The sequence below is a fragment of the Struthio camelus genome, chromosome 15, assembly GCF_040807025.1.
Source record: "Struthio camelus isolate bStrCam1 chromosome 15, bStrCam1.hap1, whole genome shotgun sequence".
In the NCBI taxonomy this organism is placed as follows: Eukaryota; Metazoa; Chordata; class Aves; order Struthioniformes; family Struthionidae; genus Struthio; species Struthio camelus.
The window spans coordinates 10,722,426-10,736,583 of record NC_090956.1 but is presented as its reverse complement, the minus strand read 5'-3'; the positions used below and the strand labels follow the sequence as shown (position 1 = coordinate 10,736,583).

The following is a 14,158-nucleotide window of genomic DNA, read 5'->3' as shown; positions in this document are numbered from 1 at the left end:
GTGCTTAGCCACCCATTCACAACATCATGAGCCACTGCAGAGCTTGCATGCTAATTCAGCAGCCCTCGGAAACAGTATTTCCATCTAATTCTTAGGTCAGAGGAGCTTTCCAGTTTAATGTACAGCCTCTTTATTAAAAGAAATACAGTTGTAGAACGGCTTGGTAACTTAAAAAATTTGGGATTGCTGTCAGCTCTAGCTATGAGAGAGTCCTGGGAGCTGAAAAATGCCATGTTTTTGCCGTTCCAGATGGGGATGGGGATATGGTAAGCGTTCTACTCAAGAACATGCTGAAAAAACATAAATTTAGCAATAGTCAGGCACCAGTGCCACATCTGACTAGAATATTGATGTTGCAACATCAAAGAGAAAATTATCACAGCAGCGGCTGAGAATTCCCACAAAGCCTGTTATTTCTTCTTGGAATTTGTCTCCGTATCTGACATACGGTATAAAAAATGTACCCCTAAAATATATTAGGAAAGTTGACCACTAATAGAACCTGACATCTCTGTTCTGTTTTAAAGATATAACTGTCTGAGCAGTTAATTCCATGATTTTTCTCATTAAGCCACAAATTTCAATTAAGGCATAAAATTGATTGAACAAATGTGGTCAAGTCATTATGGTCAAGTCCATAAATTACTGTCTTCTTGGGCAATTAAGAAAGGCCTAGGTAGGATTCAGTGTTTTGGTGTGCATGGCAAATCCATGACACTAATGTGCCATTAAAGAGATGGATGGAAGGTGTGTTTCCTTTATCAATGTGTCTGGTGGTAGACTTGCCATTTCATGCAGTGATAAATGGTCATACAGGCTTTAATTCTTGAAATTTGTAGGAGAAATGGTGCTATTTATTTGGCTCTTTTAATCCTGCTTTCAGCCTGATACCTGCCCTGAGTTTTCCTTTTGCAAGCAATGGGTCTGGTAGCAGGAATAGCTTTTCTAATTGTATGATAAAAATAATATATTAGTATTTTAGAACTTGAATAAAAAATGTTAGAAAGAATAGCTGTGATTTCATCTCAGTCATAGGGAGGAAACAAACCTGGGAGCACAAATTCCTTGCTGGCCACTCGCCAAGTCCCCCTGACCCCGATGCACTGGAACTGATCCTTTTTCCCCCAAAGCCAATCCTGCAGCAGCCGTGGGCCTGGTCTCCAGATGTCCTGGAGCAGCAAGGCCTGGTATCAGTTCCCCTGATGGGGGAAGCAACTGGCATGTTGGTGGCCTCTTTACTGCACTTTGCCCACTGTTCTGTGGAGCATGGTGCCTTGAGGGAGGACCGCAAATCTCACCTGACGAGTGAACTGTGGCTTGTGGCCTCGGAGAGCACGGCTGCTCTGCAAAGAGCCCTGCTTGACTGCTGCTGCCGTGGGAGTTGTGCGAGCGCGAAGCTTGGGAAGGGTTGTTCTGTGGTGAGCTTTCGTCAGGCTAGGGAAAAGTTTTCTTCCATTTGAAATGCGTGAAAAGAGTTTTGGTATTTGCTTGCTTGCTTTCATTATTTTTTCTCACTTATACTCCTGAATTGTCCTTCTTTCTTAGATGATTAATATCTTAAAAGACCAGGAGGTGCAAAGTCACTCATTTAGTTATTTTTTAATCGTTTGTTTTACTTTTGCCTTTCCTCGGCCAGCAGGCATCTCTGCCTCTGGGCCAAATTATTCCCTCAGGTAGCCTGGTGTAAATCCAGCGTTAACCTCTTTGGCTTCCGTGAGGCTGGTAGGCCCCTGCTCTGCTCGCTGCTTATTAAAATGCCATGTCTTTCTCAGTGTCCAGTAAGTGTAAAACAAATTCAGCAGTCCAGCTAAGGTGAGGGCATCAATGTTCACAGGTTGCACACCAGAAAAGAAACCTGAAATTTGTGTTTATTGAGACATGTTACACTGCTGCTTTTCCAACAACTTTCATCCCATGATCTGGCAGTGATTTATAACTGAATAGGGCCTTTTTTAGCTGGGAGCTTTGTTCCCTCTTCGAGCTCATACCAGTGAGGCTGGCAGGAAGAGCCCAAATATGCTGCGTTAAATGTGCTCCTGGGCTTGTTTGTGACCCTGATGCACAACCAAAATTGCTGCAGAGACGACAGGATCTCCCCAGCTGAGAACCAGCCCTCCCTGCCCACTGTTGCTCCCTGCTTTGCTTCTCCAGCTTGCCTTCCTGAATAGCGGGTTTGCCGCAGAACCAGTGTAAAGGCAAGCTGAAAAAATAAGCCAGCTGCATCACCTAACAGGGTTAATGATAGCGTTTCAGTTGCACAGGGCTCCTCGCACTCAGTTTTGAGCAGTTACATAAAATTACAGGAAATCCAAGAGAGAAGATTTCCAAGGGTGAAACCTCCACCCTGCTTTTTGCTGGGAAACTCCCACATCTCCCAAAATTGGCTTGTAAATAATACACATACTCTGTATCCTACTACTACCCTGGATTCATGATAACTTTTACATGGAGGGCGGAAGATTGATTTGCTATAGAGTACTAAAAGTCTCGGCTCCAACTATATCAGTGGAACACGAAGTTCATTGCTGGTCTTGTTAAGACTTGTGATTCATCACAGAGAATAAAATAAACTAGGTGGCAGGCAATTAGTGTGCATTGTGTGAACCTAATGGTCCTGTTTGTGGTGAGCAATGAGACACAAACCCATAATCAAGGCCTAATTTATCTTGGGAAAATTTTATCTTGGGACTGAGCAGAGACAGAAAACAAGAATTTTAAGCCAGTGAGAGAGTTACAGCTTTCCAAGCGTGCCCGTGCTCATTGCCTGCTCTTGAAGCCCAAAATAATGGTGATTAAAATACTTATGTGTAAAATGTGAGTTTCTGTGCCACATCCCTTCATGTTATATCAGATATTCATTACTGCTTGATTCCCTCCCATACTTTGTGTATTCCACTTGAAAGTGAAAGCCTACTTAAGATGTTTTAAGGGGCTATGAAAAATATTATAGGACTGTAGTGTCTCTTGGCCTGTAAAATCAGACATCTTAGTACCAGGAACTCAGCTGTGTAAAATTCAGGGGAAGATGCATAAGCCTCTAAATACGGCTTTAAATAAAATTCCCGTTAAACTGTGCTTCTAAAACCAGCTTGTACTGTAAGCTGTGTGGCACAGGAGAGTCTGTACCCCAGGCAGGAGCTAGATATAAAGGACTGATCTTGTAAATAAATGTGTGCAGCTCCCTTCTCTTTGCTTCTCTAATGCGCCTGTGGTCCTCCGTGAGATGGCACGTGTGCTCCCATCACATATCTTTCAACCTTTTTTTTTGCATTGTGGGACTCACCTGCAGTGCCGGGTTTCTCTCATGGCTGATCACTGAGGGGTCTGAGCACGCCTCTGTGACATCAATAGCAGCTGCTGGTTGCATGAATTCCCTGCTACACCTCTGCCTCAGGGCTGAGATTGCTGTTTGAGGTAGGTGTTGGTTTGATTGATTTGGACAAAGCTTTTTCCAGTCGATAGCAGTGACCTTTTGGTAAGGTGTCATTCTGATGGTGGAGGGACTTTCTTGAAGAAGCAGGCTTACAGTATTTCCTAAAAATTGTTCCAGTCTGGATTTCTCTGATCCTTCTGGAAAATCCTTCATTAACAGGATCTCGACATAACATCGTTTTCTTCCCCTGTTCTCATGAGCTTGGTGATCTGCATTGCTTTAGATGGGCTCGGATTTCATAGACTGAAATATGATCTTCAATTTAGCCAGGCCTTGGGCCATTAATTGCTTTGAAAATTACAGGGACTGGGCAGGAGGCCTGTAGCAGGGTATGATGTGTTTATGATACTGTAAATCATAGAGGAGGTGGGTGCTGCTTACTCCATGCATCATCTTCACAATTAGTTTCAGATACAGTGAGTTATAGATATTCAGTTCAAGGTGATGAATACAAGGAGAACGGCATCCACGTGCTGGACCAGGAAGAAGAGATAACACTAGAGGACACAGAAAGCATTTTTAAATACAGATTTAAACACTGCACTTTAAATTCCAAGGTTACTGATTCAAACTGCATCCTGAGGTTTTTATCCCTTATGGCAAACATGCTTAGTGCAAGATCTTGCTACTCCTTCAGAAACCGGTGGCAGCGCTGGCTGCTGTCTTGCTTGCATTCAGTTTGAGCCAGCTCTTTCATCCAGGAGCTCATTTTTAGAGGCCTCCTGATTCGTCTGCAGCACCACTGATTGCATCACTGGAGAATAAGGCATCCAGCAGAGCAGTACTGGCATCCATCAGGCAGCAAAGTTGCTCTGGGTCCTCATAATGGTACTGAGGGGAACTGGTTAGTATTGCTTCCTGCTGGATCTGCTATCTAAACGTGATAAAAATTTGTCACTCTTGTATGAGCAGGAAAAAAACCTGGAGTGGTCAGATACGTATTTCCCTTTTCGTCAGAGGGGCAGGCTGGTGCTCTCTGTTTTGGTAAAACCTGCGTGCATTTGTCTGTGAAAACAGCCAAAAGGAGGCCAGATGCAAAGCCCCAAGAGCCGTGCCGGTACCTTGCTGTGGTCTGCGCCCCGGTTCTGGGGCAAGCGGGACGCTGCACGGTACCTGCGTGCCTTGCCTTCGTGTTGCTCAGCGTCTGCTCCGTGGCAGCATTTTTCTCTTGTTATTTTCATGGCCCTGCACACCCTGACAGTGTTGTTATGGCAGGTTTTCATGGGAAGCAATTGCCACCAGCAGGAGAGTCATCCCTTCCTCCCCTGCCCTTTGGCTGTAGCTTCTGGGTTGCATTAGGGAAGCCAGTAACAGGCCTTTGCATTAGGAAAGACAGTAACAACCAGGTGAGGTTAAATCGGGTCCTGACGAGCAGTATATAGTTACTGCAGGGTGTGTGTTGGGGGAAAGGACCTTGCAGCACTGGGGAGGATACCTGGGGGAAGATGCTCACCTGGGGACCCAGTACAGCTCTTCCCAGCTGGCCACTGTGGAGAATCTTCCCTTTCCCTTTTGTCTCGCTCCCCCTCTCTTTTTATTTTTCCCCAAAAGTAACTCTCACTCTTCTACAGACCCCTGTAATAAATTTTTGTGTATGTGAACATGCCTCAACATCCTTTGTCCAACAAGGCTGTTGAGCAGTGCCACCTACTCTTGGAGGACGGAGAATGTGATATCATTTCCCAGGGATGAGAGGCTAGAGACAGGAGCTGGATGTCAGGGCTGAACATTTAATATTTGAGAATGAAAGTGAACTTTCTTCAAGGAGTTCTTTAGACATGCTTCAGTAAAAGATATCGCGTGTCATGGAAAGAGCTGTTCCTTTTAGGATTTTCTTTGCCCAGGAGAGTGTGGATTTGTTTCACATGTTGTGGGTTTATTATTTCTAGATCTCTTGAGCTGCAGTAGTGTGACATGGCCACACTCGGTGAAGGTTGGTAGAGTACATAATAAGATCTGGCCAGGAAATTTTCTTTCACAGCTTAGTTCCATACAAATTCAGTTGGTCTTGTCAGGATAGTGCATGCTGACAGCTCTTCAGGGCAGCCGACGCTTAGGTCTGATATCTGGGCCATGCTGTCTAGGGGTTGATTAGCTGATGTGCTAGGTGAAGTACTTCTGCCAGCTGTGACTCTGCTGTGGTGATTGCAAAGTAGTAGAGGGCTCATTTTGTTTCTTATTCTGCAGTGTCATAGTACTGTAGGAGAAATTTGTATGCTGACAGATGGATTTAGGACATTAGTTTTTTATTCTGTTGGCCTTACAGCTTTTTGCTTGCAGTCCCTATGTAATTCATCTACCAACCACAGTGATTTGCTTAGAAAAGACCGGAGACTGGATAGTTTCCCGTACAGATAGCGGTGGTAGTAGACATCAGGTAATTGTTATGTTTTACCGATACGGGGGATTTTGACATTGGATTGGGGCCTCTTATTCTCATCAAGTTGGATGAAATCTAGAAGAAAAGCCTTTCAAGCAAATCAGCTACAATTGTTTCTTACTCTTTCAGGAAAGTAGGTTCTGACTATGGCCCGTGCGAGGTGACAGTTAGGTGCAAGAACAGTGCTGTGTTGGGGAAATCTTCGATGTCCAGATATGCCGAAAGAGGAGGATCCAGTCTGTGTGTGCATGGGGCTCCAGAGGCCACTTGAGAGAATCCTGTGGTTTCTGTATATGGAACAAAATCAGCTATTAGGTCATTTATGTTGTTTGTTTGGAGATTAAGGACAAAGAAGACCTGAAAGATTGTGAGGGATTTCAGTACCTGGTTGGTCAGTACATCTGTATGTCTCTCCAAGAAATGACATCAGATATCTCTCTACCAAAAGGAGTCAAGAGGTTCTCCTGTTCTTCAGTTCAAATCTTTTTCTGTTTGGTGTTGATCTCTTCTGATTTGAGGTCATGGAAACAGGACCTCTTGGGATAAGCAAGGTGGGCACTTTGTCCAAAAGCAAATATGCAACTTTCAGTACTGTGGTCTGCCAGGTTGCCTTCCTGAGAATTGAAGGAACTGGTTTTATTAACAGTCAACCTCACAAATACATGTTAAGTATAGTACTGAGATAGTAAAAAGTCTTTCAGTTGGCCTAAAGAGTCCAAGTATTACATGTATTTCCAAGCCATCTGGTTACTCATGCTTATTTTCAGTAGTGTTTAATGGCAACAGCTTGTAAATTGGTATTATCCCATGGGTTATGGGTGAACCATTAAAATATATATAAAGAGCATTGAAATATGAAAGCTGGTAGGAAAAGGAAAAGTCCATTAAATATTTACACTAGACAGTGAATCAGCTGCTTTACTGCTGGTTAGCGAATAAATAAAAAATAATGTCACCATTATGACAGTCAGAACAGAGTTTACCAGAAATAACTTCCCACAGCAGGCAGGAAGGGAGCGTGAGGAGACAGCATCTCATGCGTTGGTTGTACTTCTCCTAAAGTCAGAGAAGCCTCTGCCTTGTTTTTAGCAGTAACTGGGTAGGCCTCTACTGCTGCTGGGTCAGGCTGTCAGAGCTATTGGAGGGTTATATTTTTTCTGTGCATAGTCCGTCCTGGTCCTGGTCCTGGTCCTGGTCCTGTCCCAGGCCTGGTCCTGTTTTGACTGCTTCCATGTGGAAGAAGAGAGCTGCTGTGTCCTGTTACATCACTCTTCATATAAGGGAAAACCTCCTATTAATCAAAAGTGGACAAGTGGACACAAAAAAAGGACCTGCATTCAAGGTTACCTCACATTTGTGTACATATTATGATCTCAGGTCATGTTGCTGTTAGCCTCAATATGTACATTTAACTCATGTCATTAGAGAAATACGATTTGCGCATCTTGGGGGTCCTCATTCAACGTAAGGGTCTTAGATGCTTACAGAGATAATGTTAGTAGCAGTGCGGCTTCTGATTTCAGATTGGCACCGAATGGGACGCCAAGGAGAGGCTTTTCCGGAACTTCGGAGGACTTCTGGGGCCGACGGATGAGCCAGTGGGCATGCAGAAGTGGGGGAAAGGCCCCAACGTCACCGTCACTGTCATTTGGGTCGATCCCGTCAATATAATTGCAGCAACGTACGATATCCTTATTGAATCCAGTGCAGAATTTACTCACTACAAACCACCTTTGAATTTGCCCCTCCGACCTGGTGTCTGGACAATTAAAATTTTGCACCACTGGGTACAAGTAGCTGAAACCAAATTCCTCGTTACTCCCCTCACTTTCTTTAATCGGCAGCCTATCAAGCAAGGTAAGTTATATTATTTGGTTCCAGAGATAATATAGTTATCATATCTTTATTCACTGTAAATGCTGCTATTGAAAATGGAGTTGCACTGTACTGGAAAAGGAGAAAAGAAAGGAATATTTTAGATATTAAATCAGAAGAGATTGTTGTACCAAGACAAGCAAAAGTGTCTGCATCCAGTCCATAAAACAGGCGCTTTGAACAAAAGGCTGTCTGTATCTTTAAAATAGGCATGGTTCAGAATCCAAAGAACTTCAGACTCTCAGCAATCTTAACAGTTATGATAAAAAACATAATTTAGAAGCAGAAAGAAAAATGGACCATTTCCTTTCTTTCCTGCTTTTCATTCACATTTGCTGAGAGAGATATACAGGCCTTTAAACTCTTATCTTGACAAAATCTGTGTGTTTAATGATAAAAACATTAATATATGAAAGTCTGAATTAGTCAAAATTACCTAGGCCAGAGCTCATACGCTGACATATTTATCAGGTCCAGGCATTCACTTCTCCCTGATACCTGCCAAAACCTGCTTTTTAACTCCCAACAGTTGAGTTACAGAAATACATGTATATGCAAGTGATCTCAGAAATTACAGTATCAGACCTACACTCACATTTTCAGCAGAAAGCCATTTTCTTCTCGGCTGCGGTAGCGCTGAGCCATGTGAAATACAGATGTCACGCCACGGCTGCTGGAGCGTGCAGACCTTCAGCAGTGGTTTGCATGGGAGCACGCGTTCCTGTGGATGTTCTTCACCAAATGCCGCGGACATTGGGCTGCGGGAAGAGAGAACATTTTGCAGCCACACCTGTTTTCTTATTCACTCAGATCAAAACAAGTTTGTTGCTATGAATATCTTTACTATTCTTCTTACGTGCTCAAGTGCTTCCATCTGTCTAATATTAATATTCATAACTTTAGACGCCTTAAAGTTGCTAGATACATGAATGATCCTATTAAGTTTTCAGAAGTTCTTCTTCCTGACAAGGCAGCAAATAAACTGAGTCAGGCATGTACCTTCCAGTATAATGTGCTGCTTCTGTAATGCAAACATCGCCAGACAACTGCTGGGAGCTAATGCAGCCCTTATCTTGCTCCACGGGAGCTTGATTCTACACATTTCTCACCAGAACAGCTAACTCACTGATTTCTTCTTCTGACATTTCGTGGCATCGTTTCTTAAGCAGAAACTAAACCACGAACAACCTGCTGCTGTTGTTAGCTAACAGACAAGTGATGAAGTGGGAAGACACACTATGTGCGGAAAGAATACATTTTTAAAGTTTGAGGCAACTTCCTTCTACATGCACATATTATTGACTCGCCTCTTGCAAATTAATGGATTCCATGTTCTTGGCTAATTTAACATGGCAGAAATGGAATGGAAAACATGGCGCATTGCCAGGCCTTGATAAAATTTGCTGTCTTTTACCTGTAACGCAAGAGCCCTGTGAGCAGTCATGGGCTTCTCAGATGGCACCCAGGAGCCTACGCTTCGTGGCTCAAAGACAAAACTTCCTTTGGTCCAAACTCTGAACCTGGAATAACTCCACTGAAATTATGGAGTCACTACATATGGCCACTACAAAAGAAAGAGAAAAATAACCTATTGATTCACTGGGAGAAGCTCAGGCTTATATTTTTTTGTTAAAGAGCCTTATTCACTCATACAGTAATTACAGTCTACTATAGGAATGAGATATAAAGCTTGGGAACAATGATATCTAGGAAAAACGCCTCAGGGATGATTTGCTACTGATGTTGTGATATATAATCTGCAGATGTCTGAGACATGAAGGTAAAGGAGAAAATTAACTACAGGGGCAAATAGCGACGCTCCCCTATAGTTAGAATTATGTAAGCATGTACAATGCAAATCTCTGTTGTTTCGTATTTTTAAAGTTTTCTCTCTCAGTGACGCTATTGTTCTCTCTGCAAGAAATTGTCATCTAGCTTTGATCTCCAGCTTTTGTCAGATTGTCACTACTTGATTATTTAAATATATTTTTCTATGCCAAATAAAGGCATTGTGAGGGTATGACGGAAGATTTAGGACTTCTCTTACATTGTAAACAATCTGACGGCTGCCAAAAATCTTCTAAAATGAAGGAATAGTATTATTGTCTTGTCCTAACACTGAAAAATCAAACATGCATCAGACTTAGCCAGGAGTTGTCAACGGAAGAGGATAATAGATTCTGTTAGGGATTTCTGGAAAATTTTGTTCCCCCCACCATCCTCCTCTCTCTTCTGCTCTCCCCCAGAATGAAAGTTCTTGTCATACAGGTTGCCCTGGGAAATGGATAGCTACTCCACAAGTTTTTTGAATGAATGCGGTCATTCATACGTTTCATATCACTTTGCATGTGTTTGTTTGGCATTGGTCAGGCCTACGCTGTGCCATATCCTCCAGATGTAGGAAGGGGCCGTCCAGAGTTACACACCTAAAAATGTGTCTGTGCGCTTGTGCATAATTTGTCCATGTCATTTTAAAAAACGTTTGCACAAACAGCACAGCAGCTACTGAAATATTGTTTCTTCACAGCATGAACATTACAACAATCACAATATTTCCTAGGTCTTACCGAGTTAGCGTTATATATCTATGCCTTCAGCACAGGGCACAGCAGTGCAAACTTGCTTTCTGTTTCCCAGCCTCACCAAAAGAGCAACTTGTTCCTCTCTTGCATAATCAAAGCAAAACATGTTCATTCTTGTATCATGACTCCCAACTTTCATGATTAAAATTAAAAATAAAAAAAAATTAATTCTGGGGCAGCAACCAGCAAAGATGTTTCATGTAGTAGTTTATAAGAACAGCATATGCAGCTAATTTATTCATTTTCTATGCCCACTTATTTATTTATTTCGGCCTAGAGTCTGTTCATGCAAGTAAAACCATAAAGGGAAATCAGTGGCAGGTTTTTTTGTGATATCATGTCCAGATGTGCATAACTGACAATTTAAATTGTCACAAAAACACAAATTCATTGCCCTTTTCAAAAACCGGGGCTGTAAGAGCCCATTCTTTAAATTGAGTTACTGAGCGCAGCAGGGGGCTTGGTGTGTTTCCGCTGTAAACTAGATTCCCCAAACTACTTCAGGGGAAGGCTAGAATCTAAATCTATTTATTCTTTCTTGTCCTCTTCCCCCTCCAGCCATCCAAATCTGTTTCTGCCTTCTCGAGTTGTGTCACTAATCAGTTTTGCCTTCAGCAGCTTCCTTCTGGCTCACAGTGCCTCTAAGTGTTTTCCTGGTTGGGCAGAGAAAAACAAGGAGGAAAATTAAATGGATTTGCCAGATAACTCATTTGGCGAAATCTGGTTCGTTTGCTCCACCAGGCATCTCCTTCCCCCCGTGTCCCACATATATAGACCCCGTTTTCTTCTTTTAAGTGGCGAGTTTGAGTCTCTAACCACATGGCTGAGTTTGCTGAAGCCAACTAGTCCATGCATGGGAGGACTGCTGAGGTCCATCAAGGTGCCCCAAGGGTTAAATTGTGCTGGGACACAGAAGGGGGGGAAGGAGCAGGAGGGGAAGGAGCAGGAAAGGAAGAAGAGCACTAGGGGTGGCAGCACGCAGGACAGGGGGGTTCACGCTGTCTGCTTTAGGCAGCCTGAGTTGAAGTGCGGTTCGGAGACCCGAGGTCTGGTGTCTGCGTCCCTGGTGCAGTGACCAGAGAGAGGTAGAGCCAAACGGGAGGCGTAATTCGGAGCATTTAGCCACAAACGGAGGATGTGAGATCCCTCAGGACAGAAAACATGCCAGCCCTATCAGTCCTATTCCTCTCCACAGCTACACTTTAAAAAATACAGGAATTAATGTAATATTCATATCCTTGCTCATACTGATAAAACCGCTATTCATTATACAAGAGAAGCACATGGAGAAGGGCTCGGAAACCCTTGGGAGAGACAGCGCGGATCCCTGTACTGGGACCGGTACAGCCCAGTGCCAGCACACACGGAAGGAAAATGCGGGGCAGGGGATCCGCCAAGGCCCCCGCACCCCGTCGTGGGGGTCCCTCGCCCTGTCCTTCTGCCCTGAGCCACCATATTCATGCTCTTCCGTTTTCTCGTTGCTGCTTTCTACAGTTTCCTAAAGCCCATTTGTTAGCCTCCCCACCACGAGGTTGTGGAGTCTCCTTCACTGGAGATATCCAAAAGCCATCTGGACACAATCCTGGGCAGCGTGCTCTAGGTGACTCTGCTTGAGCAGGGGGGTTGGACGAGATGATCTCCAGAGGTCCCTGCCAACCTCAACCAGTCTGTGATGCTGTACTCGCTGTCCTCCTCCCTGCCCTTACTTATGACTTTACTGGGTGCCAAGCAACTACCAGAAGACTGAAATGATGTAAGAGACAGTCAGGAGGGTTCATTAAAGTTTCAAGTTTGTGCCAAAAAAAAAATCCCACAGGAATTACTATTTATTTTTTTAAGGTGGGGTTGCAGAAGGAGGGTTTGTATCTGAGCACGCAGCGACAGCCAGCAGTTCTCAGCCTAACCCAAGTTACCAGGTAGATTTTGATATTGATAAAACAGTGAGTGTTTGGCAGAGGTTGGCTCTGCGGCCCCGTCGTCCCGCTTTCCCCCTCCGGCTCCTGCAAAGCCCACGTAAAGCCGTCGTGCCAGGCGCCATCAGGCAGATGTTCTCCAGGGTGCAGAGGGATGTGGAGGAAAAGCCAAGGCGATTTCCTTTTTAAATTGGAGTTTATATTCATGGCAAAGTTTTCACAGTGGTCTCCCAGCTGGAGTGATGATAATGCGTTGTCAGGCATTTAATATATAGTACCTGTTTCATTAAAGCTAAATAGCTTACTGTGAGCTAGCGGGCAGATAAAGCCCCAAAACGCAAGCTGATACTAAACATTGGGGGGGGGGGGGGAATAAAATAAAACACTTCTTCCTTCAAATAAGAGGAGCAGGGAAGGAGAGCGGGGGCTCTGCTCCTGCACGTGTTGCTCCGGTCCGCGCGCCCTCCAGCTGCAGCTGCCTGTCCCAAAGGCTCGAAGGCATCGGCAGACATTGCAGCATGCCCACACGCGTTCCTAAGGCCTTTTAACCTAATCCATATTTATGGATCATCTTAATTAAGTATATACTGGGAAACCTTCCTTTTGCCATTGGTTATTTGTAGTGGCTCAATCAATTCTAATTGCATCTATAAGGATTATAAAGTGGGTGGCGACCGGTGTCACAACTGCTGTGAATTCTTTAAATTACCTAGAGGTAACGTCACATGTTCTTGATAAACATAGTAATAGCAGCAGGCAAGCGTGTGGCTGCAGAGGAGTAGAGATGCGCTGGCATCATCATGCTGAGAAAAACCCCATAGACAAGGATTTGCTTTGAAATTTAGCTCAGATCCAGTTGACAAGGAGTCGATTAGCTTCACAATGAGCAAATGCAGCACTGTCTTGTTTGCTGCAAGAGAAAACAAACAAAATGCCAATAAAAAAATTACCTCCTTGCCAGAGGGTTTCAACACAATTCAAGTAAAGAAATAAAGCTGTACTTTCAGTGCTGCTTTAAAAAAAAAACCACAGATCTATTGCCTTAATGTGCACCAAGGTAACCACGTTTTTCATTCCTTAGCCCACTGTCTGTCTCAAATCATTTGCTTTTTCTGCAAAATACTGAGCAAACCCCCACAAAAATGCTGAAATCCCAGCCTGCGCAACAGACTACAGGCTGTGTATTTACTCCAAAGAAGTTATAGCAAAAAAAAAGTCAGTTGAGAAGGGAAGTGCCCTCCCAGAGTGAAGAGCAAACAAAAATGGGGGACAGAAATAACTCATTTTTAAAAAACGGCAATTTAAAGTCAGTGGAACATATTTTGCATTGACATGTAGCCTGCATGCTCCGCTGAAGTCAACGAGCCTTTTGGATGTATTGCCTGGCAAAAAGTCTGGTTTAATGCCTGCAATTCCGTTAATTTTGAATTGGTTGCTCTAACTGTATAGTTTTAAAAGTGTAAACACCCGTTTCGTAGAGGCAAGCCTGACATTCTTTGTTATTTTTTCATGAGAAAGGCGTGAAGTGTCAGTCCCTAAATACTAGCTCGGCCTACAGTATTTTCTCTGTGTGTCCAACAGAGGAGGGAAGGAGGCAAGAGATCCACCTCTTCCTTTTGGCTCTGCAGCTGCCTCCGAGCTCTTGAGGAATTATTTCAGCCTAAATCCTGAAGGTGCAAATCAGGTAGAATTTGAGGCACATGCTGCCAAAATTGCGATCCTCAAGACCCTGTCCAGCTGCTTTTCCTAAGTCCTTCGTAGGAAGTGCAGACACCTACCGGGGCGTTCGTTCCCCTGCGGCCGGCAGTCCCCAGCTAGCGCTGTGTTGGGGTTTCCTGATCTTTCATCCATCAGAGAAGCAGCGCTTAACACACTGAAAAGCATAGCGGTTTTTTCTTTTTTTCCATTAGTACTAGCCCCTGCATTATTTCCTTTTCCTTTCTGTTGCTAATGTGTATGTATAGCTTTTCAGAAA

General features: G+C 43.8%; 1 protein-coding gene and 1 long non-coding RNA gene across 7 annotated transcripts in view; one reads left to right on the top strand and one right to left on the bottom strand.

The window, feature by feature from the left end:
• Nucleotides 1–14,158, top strand: part of XYLT1 (xylosyltransferase 1) — a 227,521-nt gene that overhangs the window by 203,377 nt on the left and 9,986 nt on the right. For all 6 annotated transcript variants that reach the window (XM_068908101.1, XM_068908102.1, XM_068908099.1 and 3 more), the window contains one exon: nucleotides 7,337–7,670. In XM_068908101.1, the coding sequence (XP_068764202.1) occupies nucleotides 7,337–7,670 (334 nt within the window). The remainder of the gene's footprint in view (nucleotides 1–7,336; nucleotides 7,671–14,158) is intronic.
• On the bottom strand, nucleotides 226–12,524 carry LOC138061039 (uncharacterized). The gene is made up of 3 exons (XR_011134638.1): nucleotides 9,103–12,524; nucleotides 6,198–8,446; nucleotides 226–6,100 (listed from the first exon to the last, which is right to left on the bottom strand). It is a non-coding gene; the product is annotated as an uncharacterized lncRNA (long non-coding RNA).